Source organism: Ipomoea nil, unplaced genomic scaffold, assembly GCF_001879475.1.
Source record: "Ipomoea nil cultivar Tokyo-kokei standard unplaced genomic scaffold, Asagao_1.1 scaffold1834, whole genome shotgun sequence".
NCBI classification, from domain to species: domain Eukaryota; kingdom Viridiplantae; phylum Streptophyta; class Magnoliopsida; order Solanales; family Convolvulaceae; genus Ipomoea; species Ipomoea nil.
The window spans coordinates 5,089,278-5,097,989 of NW_017618262.1; the positions used below are offsets into that span (position 1 = coordinate 5,089,278).

The 8,712-nt window shown below is 43.3% G+C and overlaps 1 protein-coding gene across 1 annotated transcript; it reads left to right on the top strand.

Annotated features, from left to right (window-relative positions):
- Nucleotides 1-2,009: 2,009 nt before the first annotated feature.
- Nucleotides 2,010-2,921, top strand: LOC109192888. The gene is made up of 2 exons (XM_019343595.1): nucleotides 2,010-2,178; nucleotides 2,233-2,921. Exons 1-2 carry the CDS (start codon nucleotides 2,010-2,012, stop codon nucleotides 2,919-2,921), a joined length of 858 nt encoding a protein of 285 aa, XP_019199140.1.
- The last annotated feature ends 5,791 nt before the right edge of the window (nucleotides 2,922-8,712 follow it).

Sequence of the window (8,712 nt, forward strand, 5' to 3'; positions counted from 1 at the left end):
TCAAACAGATAAGCAATTGGTTGATATTCTGACTAAGCCCCTAGATGCAAATCGGTTTGAGATTCTCAGGTCTGCTCTGGGAATCTGCAGGATTGATTAATAAGGCAGTAAGTTATACAGAAGGAGAGTATATTGTTTTAAGGATACGGGTCAATTTCCAGCCTTGACTTCCTTTTTAAAACTCTCTTCTGTTTTGTTAAGAGAATATCTTAACCTAAATTACCATAAAGTAATTAGCCTTTTTCAAATTTCAAATCTTTCTCGCATCCGTTTCTTGCCTAAAAAGGAGGTATACCGTTGCATCAATCAAATCAGATCTACATGTAATCTGACAAGCCGCATTTATTAGAGTTCTTCGCCCTTGGGACTATATATATGTATCAGGTCAAACTTGAAAGGAGGAAGAGTTCAAAATATCTCTGGTCACCGATTAGTATATCTCTGCTCTTCTACCTAGGGTTTTTTCCTCCGCTTTCCCTAATTTCATACCAATGGCGGATGCTGTACGTAACATCATCATCAAGCTTGGGAGAAAGGTCCATTCCCCAGAAGCAGCCACCAAGTATGTCAAAACACTGCTCCAGTTAGCTATGAAGAAGATGTTGAAGCTTGATCCCCTTCTACGCGATGAAATCATGGTCACCGTGCTATCTGATTATCCAGAATTCTACGCCGACTGGTCCGAAGAGGACACCAGTGAGCTCTTGTTGCTGGCCTCCGAAGCGAGTGATGAGGTTAGTCCGGCATCTATCCTAGAGCCCTCTGATGGAAATCGTGCTGGGGTGTTTCTTCACTACTTTGCACAACGGGCTCTTGAGTCAGAAGAGGTCTCATGTCGTCGAGTAGCTGCACAACCCCTATACCTATAGGCTGCCGAGGAGGAAACTAGACACCGGCTTGAGATTCTCCGTAACAGGTCAAACTCTTCTGATTTTCCTATTGAAATCTCTCCTGACAAGCCTGATAATTTAGTCTCTGATGCTATTCCGTCTGCTGTGCCTACTATCTCTGATAATGTGAATGCGTTAATATCTGTGAAATCCTCTGTGTTTGATGATCCCTTCGGTATCCCCTCTACGAAGCCTGAACCCTTAAAAGCTGTTGTTGAGGTTGTGTCTGATGAGAAAGATAAACCGTCTGAGGAGTCAAATAATCTGAGTTTGGTTGTTTACTCTGCTGAAAAAATTGCTCTGCCCTCTACTGTAATTGCTGCTTCCCCCAACGAAATCTGTCCATCTGAGAATCTCTCCAGTTTACCCACTGAAGTTGAGGCTGCTGTTCAAAAAGATGGGGTGCCTGTCTATACTTCACCTTCTTTGGCCGAGAGTCTTGAACATGTCCGACACTTTGCAGGTTTACCCGCTGCTTCTATACCAGAACCATATCGTGTGATTCATCCTTCTGAGTCGTCTAGTGAAGACGATAAAATTCTTACTGAAGTCTATGGCCCAAAAGCTCATGTGTCTAAGCCCCCAACTGTTGAAGCTACTGCACATCCTGATTCAACCACCTTCAAGATTCGTGAAGTTACAAATCTGCTTGGAAGTTCCTCTGCTCATGTTTCTGATTCCAGCCATTCTGTGTCTCCAAGCCCTTCTGCTCATTCCCCATCCAAAGAGACAAGAAAATCCAAACGAAAGAGTGTCCATGTGAAAGTGGTTGTGGAATCTGGTGATGACAACCTTGAAGTGGCCCAGCCTGAGAAGAAAAGAAAGTCTGATGAATCTGTCCATACTGAATCTAATCCTCCTGTTCAACAAGAGTTCAAAACCCTGCGGTCATCTGTCAAGCAAAAAGCTCCTGCTGTGGTTCCCACATCTTCTACCCGGAAGGGGAAACCAAATACTCGCTCCAGAGGATGAAGTGTTACGCCTGAGGTTCATCCTACTGATGCTACTCCTGATACATCCATCTATAAACCTCAATTTGTCTCCTCTACTGCTCAAGGAAGATGGTCTACGATGATTCGGAGAGATCTTATTGTTTAGAGGTCTGTTGATGAACACCAGATGAACTCTGTTTGTGACATCTTGCCATTGCTGAGTGAAGTGGGTCTGTTGAAGACTGTTTCCTCCATCTGCCCTTATTCAAAGCTCCTGACTTGTGAATTCTACTGTAACCTTAATGAGGAGATTGACAATTTGACCAGGACGCGACCAATGCAAATCTTCATTCGAGGTAAATGATATGTTTTCAGCCCTGATATGATAAATGACTATTATGGTTTGAAAGGTGTGCACGAGGAAGAACTCAAGGACTGGGATTTGGTGGCAAAGACCCTCACAGGTGGACAAACTGATACATGGCCTACTGGTGAAAAAGATTATCTACCTAGCTCACAGCTCACCTCCAAATATGTCATCTTGCACCGTCTCGCTCTTCACAACTGGCTTCCATCGACTCATTTTCATACGATTGGCAAGCAATTGGCAGCTCTCTTGTTTCGGATTGGAACAAAAATGTCTATTGATTTGGGGTCCTGGATTTATTATCATATCCTCTCTTTGATCCATCCTCGAGAGCAGAAGGTACGGTTGCCCTTTCCTATTCTGATATTTGGAATTCTAACAAAGCAGGGCCTTGAGCCAATGTCTAGTGAGGTGATCAGTCCGACACTGTTGTATACTGTTGATCCTCGTCTTCTGACTGGAGGTCACATCCGAGATGTTACGCCGGTGATTGCTCCTTCCACGACTGATGCTGATACAGTGGCTGGTGATTCGCCACATGCGAAAGATGTCCAACTCTCTCTTCGTCTAAAGGCCCGGGTATCTGAACTTGAGACTGTTCATGGCATCATTTTGAAGCAGCTGACAGGGGCCCGTACTGAGTTGGCTACCGTTCTTCTCCGCTTAAGCTTGACTGAATCTACTGCTGCTGATGCTGCTAAGTCTGACAGTGAGAACCCCTCCGATGCTTGACCGTGCTTTGACTATCATTGGCAAAAAGGGGGAGTGTGGAACTCAGGGGGAGTATTTTTTGAAGTTCTTTTTGTACCTTCTGGCCCTGTCTGGGCGACTGATTGTGATGGAACCCTCTACGAAGAATGTTGTTTTTGTGCCAGCATAACTTGTATGCTGTGTTTTTGTTATGCTTGTAATCATACACTTGACAATTTATGCATTTACTTTATTAGTCCTTTCTAGTTTGTGATTTTATAAGTAGTCGAGTTGTTTTGCCAAATAATAGTCAAAGGGGGAGTTTGTTAGTGTTTTAATTGCTCAAAAAACCCCAACATATAATTGGCAATATTATTATGGCAAACTAAGATAGGGTTAGCTTGGTGTCGGTTTGTTCTACAGACAACTGATTGATCAGATACAGCAACAACGGGACTGACACAGAAGATCTGTTTTATGAAGATATGTTCCTTTTTACAGAACGCGGTTTAAAGAGTCCGTTTTGGAAAGAAGATCAGCGTATCTGCTTTGGAAAGGTATGGACCGGATGCTTAAGATTACATTCTTTTTATAATCGTCCTACCATCTACAATCAGAGGTATCTATGGAGAGTGTTCTTATTATAGAACTATAAGTACTCTTATTCGATCGAGAATTAGGGTTACGTTTTTGAGAAGAAAGAAACACTTAGACGTATACTAAGAGATTACATCTCTGATTATCATGACCCTTCTCTAGACTATTTGTTCTTGTTGACTATGATGAAGAACTTGATAAGGGATATCGTTGCTTAAACGAAAAGGACGCTAAGATCACACAGTTGTGGGAACAACGTTGAACTGTGTCATTGAAGTGGACTGCATCAGAGTTAGCTCTCCAAGTGAAGGGATTTCATTGGACTTCTGTATGCACGGCTCTCCATTTTCAACAATCCACTAAGTTAGTGTAGACTGGGTACTTACCTTGTATGGGGCACTTGGGTGAGATTGCTGTTCTCTACCTTTGTACATTTGATGATTTGTTAGTGGATTGGACGCCTATGTGATCGTCCCCCAGATGTAGATACACACTGTATCGAACTGGGTAAACTTCTTGTGTGTTGTTCCTTTCGCTGTCTTTCTTAGTGTTATCTTTCCGCAAGTTATTTAGTGGTTCAACTATCTGACTGATATCTTTGCTGAATCTGTCAGACTAATTTGTCAGTCTTTTATTTAATACCTTTAAATTGAGAGAATACAAAATTACATTACTAATTCAAGCCAGCATTTGTTGACTTATTTTTGCATTGAATTGCATACGATATTGTATTTATCCACTTCTAAGTCTATATCTGACCGAGGATGTTCTTGTATAATGTTGGATGGAAATTAAACCATCTTGTGATGATTGATGAATATTAAAGTCAAGGCTAAATCACGAGGATAGAAGTTACTTTGATTCATCAATTGAAGCTTCAGAAATTTTCGAACTGTTTGCAGTCCATGGTACTTTCCTTCTCTTACTGTATTGTGTGCTTATATGGTCGTTTTATCAATTCAATTCCTGCCTTCCTCAACCTTTTTATTTGGGATGTTGCTCATGATATACTCATTTATGGTCTTTGGTCTTAGTGAGTTAGTGGTGATTGCTGAAAGCAGGGTATAAGAAGTGAAATGTGTTGCATTTGGTAAACTTGAATTGGATCTGATTTGAACTTTTATTTGGAATCATCTATTCCAATAAGAAAACTAAGTTGTAGGTTTTATCAGTGTTAGGTTCAATCGTTCAAGTATGCACTTGAGCTTCATTCTTCTTGTTCTGGTGGAATATTCTATAGTCATTGAATGGATTATCCATGTTTAACCTTTCCAAAGTAACCACTGGATCAAAATTGAATATTAAATCATCTGATAGATTCATGTTTCAATATCTCCTTGTGTATACCTGACCATCCTTTTGATAATAGCAAAAGTGGAACTTGATCTTAAAGTAGTAGTGAAGGTGATCAAGGGTGACAGTGGAGCGGATTAGATCAAGAAGTGTCTATCTCCACGCCCTTCCTCACTTCTCACTCTTTATTAATCACTAAAAAAAGTCTAGATAACAATGGAATGATTTAATTTAACTGTTATTTTCTGAGAAATAATATGAGTTTTTAGAATGGTTAAGGCCTCTAATGAAAAAAGAGTTGATGTCTTGCAGAAGTACAGGTTATAGAGAAGCCAGCTGAGGCCAAGAAAAAGCCAGCTGAAAAGTAATTTTACTCTCAAATTGCTTATGTTAAGCTCCATGTTACATTGGTTTTAGCCTTTAGGTTCTATTGGATTCATTGTTTATCATGTTTTAATACATGTGTGCAATGCAGGAAAAAAGGCAAGATCTACTGAACCAAAAGCCAAGAAGGAAAAGAAGGCTAAGAATCCCAATGCACCAAAGCGCCCTCCCACTGCATTCTTTGTTTTCATGTACTAGTCTATTCCGTAATGCATTCTTTGTTTTCATGTACTAGTCTATTCCGTAATGTCTCATAGTCTTATACAAACTTATATAACAAAGTTTTGCTTCTGAAAAGTGACAATTTAATCAATGTTTCAGGGAAGAGTTAAGGAAGACTTTCAAGGAGGAAAATCCTGACATCAAGAGTGTTGCTACGGTATGCTCTAATATCCAAGTGTGTTGAAGTTATGGATAATCTTGAAGAGCAATTTATCTGTTTGGTCTTTGTTTGATGTATTATTTCTGCATTTATAACTTTATGTTGCCAAGGAGGGTGGTGAGAAGTGGAAGTCCCTGACAGATGAAGTGAGTATAGTGTTGCCACTATTTGCTATCTTTTACTTTTCCACAATATGTATTGGGTTCCTGATTCTTGTAATCTCAATGCTTTGAGCAGGAGAAGAAGTTTTATATTGTGTTGATAGTATATTTAGTTATGTTTGTGTTCATATATAGCTATTAATATTGGTTTAAATTTGTTGTTGAATAGATAGGTTTAATTTATTAGGACTCTATTATTATTAGTATTCGTTACCTATTGTTACTAGTATTAGTCTTGTATTAGGTTTGCTATTCGCTACTATATATATTCCTGTACAGACTTATTATTTGATTCATTCAGAAATATTATATCTTCATCTGGTATCAGCAGGTTCTTTTTCTCTCTCTGTGGCGCACCTCGGTTCTGATGGCGGTTCTATTGGAAGTTCTGAACGGACTGTTTCTGAGGCTGCGCTTGTGGCACCCCTGCAGTCCGGGGTGTCGTTTTCTTCGGCTCATCACTTCGTTTCCATCAAATTGACATCCCATAATTTTTTGTTTTGGCGCACTCAGCTTCTTCTGTTCCTGGATGGCCAAGGATTATTGGGTTTTGTCGATGGAACGTCTGTGTGTCCCCCGTTTACTCCGATTACGGTACCTTCTGCCGAGGAGGCTGCTGCTGCCGTGTCTTCGTCGGCCGTATCGTCTGCTGCTCGGAGTGCATGGCTTCGTCAAGATAAGGCCGTGCTCTCCTTGTTGATCTCGTCCTTGTCCGACGAGATGATGCATCTTGCCATCGGTAAAACCTCCTCTCGGCGATCGAACAGGTTCTTGGTTCGACGACTCGGGCCCGTGCTCTTCGGTTGGTGGGCGAACTGCAAGGATTGCGGCAGGGGGATGCTTCGATCCCGGATTATCTTGGGCGTGCTCAGGTGCTTATTGAGGATTTGGCACTTGCCGGCCGTTCGGTGACACTAGAAGATCAGAATATGTATATATTCCGGGGCTTGCGGTCCGAATATCGCCCTTTGGTGGCGTCGCTGACGAGGGGTGCTCTGGTGTCTTTACCCGAGTTATCCGATTTTCTTGTTTCGCAGGCCTTTATATGTTCTGATGATGGTGGTGACGTTGCTGCTGCTCCGGTCGCCATAGCGGCTCAGCGAGGTGGAGGTCGCTCGGGCGGGCAGCAGCGTGGCGGCGGCAATCGAGGCCGAGGTCGTGGCAAGGGCCGAGGCCGCGGTCGAGGTGGCGCCGGGGCTGTCCAGTGCCAGATCTGCTCCGGCGAAGGCCACTCGGCCGCTTCGTGCTATCGTCGTTATGATGGCGCTCCGGGGCCGCGGGCACATGTTGCATATTCTGTTGATGATTCGGCTTCGGTTAATCCTCAGCAGTGGTTTCCTGACACTGGTGCGTCGAATCATGCCACTCCGGATCCGTCTTTAATGTCCTCGGCGGTTCCTTATAATGGTCCGGATCATCTTCGTGTTGGTGACGGTAAGTGTTTACCTATTGTTAGTACTGGTTCATCTTCGTTAGCCGCATCTAAAACACTGTTTCGATTGTCTGATGTTCTTCATGTTCCTGGGCTTTCTGTGTCTTTATTGTCTGTGCAACGGTTTGCTCGTGATAATAATGTCTTTTTTGAGTTTCACCCTGATTGTTTCTTTGTGAAGGATCGTTCAACCAGGGAAGTTCTATATAAAGGGCCGGCTTCGGGGGTCTCTATTCTTGGCCTGTCTCTCGTTCAAGTCCCGCTGCGTTTGTGGCCTCTCGAGTCTCCTCCGACGTGTAGCATAGCCGGTTGGGTCATCCTCACCCACGTGTCTTGCGGCAGATTTTAAATTCATGTTCTATTCAGTCTAGTTTTAGTGATACTTTGGAATTGTGTCGTGCTTGTATGCTTGGGAAATCCTCACGGTTTCCCTTGCCTCGTGTCAATACTACTACGTCTCATGTTTTAGAACTTATATATATTGATATTTGGGGCCCAGCGCCTTTTCTTTCCGTCAATGGCTTTCGTTATTTTGTTTTGTTTGTTGATGACTATACGCGCTATGTATGGTTTTATCCTATGCGTTTGAAAACTGATGTGTATGCTATCTTCGAGCAGTTTCGGTCACTAGTTGAGCGTTCATATGGTCGTAAGATTGTCTCTATTCAATCTGATTTAGGGGGAGAGTATAAACGGTTGCACCGTACTTTTGTCTCTTTGGGTATTAATCATAGGCAGTCTTGTGCCTATACCCATGAGCAGAATGGTAGAGTTGAGCGTCGGCATCGTCACGTTGTGGAAACGGGTTTGGCTCTCTTGGCCCAGGCTTCAGTTCCACAACGATATTGGGATTATGCCTTTGAGACTGCGGTCTATCTCATCAATAAGATGCTGACTCGGGTTTTGGATAATGATAGTCCTCATTCTCGGTTGCATCGTTCTAGTCCTTCTTACTCTTTCTTGCGTGTGTTTGGCTGTCGCTGTTATCCTCTGTTACGCCCGTATAATCGTAACAAGTTGCAGTATCGGTCTTCTCCGTGTGTGTTTCTTGGTTATCCGTCTTCGTTTCGTGGCTATCGTTGTTTTGATCCTGCTACTAACAAGGTATTCATTTGCCGTCATGTGCGGTTTGATGAAACCATATTTCCATTTGCTTCTTCTGTCCCCTCTCAGGTCTCTAGCTCTCGCCCGATTGAGCCGTGGGGTGTTGGCGCCGTTCAGGTTGGCGCGAGCTCCGGTGTTTGTTCTGCTGGGCCGGATCCTCGTCCGGAGATGGACACGGATTCCGGGGCTGCTGGTGCTGCTTCTGATTCCCGCACCGAGACTGCCGTGGCTCCAGATGTGGCAGTCTCGGGTGCTCCTAAGGCGCCCAAGCGAGGTCGGCGCACGGTAAAACCGGTTCCACCTCGGTCTCATGTTATGGCGACTCGTTCTTTGGGGCCGACGCAACATGTGGCTCTTATGACTGTTTCGTGACATGGGTGCTCGAAGTTCAAGATTCGTGACATGGGTGCTCCGTCCTTTTTTCTGGGCATTAAGACGGTCTCTCGTGGTGATGGTTTGTTTCTTTCTCAGTAGCGATAC

Excerpts from the sequence above, each read along its gene's own strand:
- LOC109192888 (XM_019343595.1), top strand. The coding sequence starts at position 2,010 with ATGAACTCTGTTTGTGACATCTTGCCATTGCTGAGTGAAGTGGGTCTG. Across the intron at positions 2,179-2,232 it reads AATGCAAATCTTCATTCGAG|GTGTGCACGAGGAAGAACTC; the intron begins GTAAATGATATG and ends ATGGTTTGAAAG.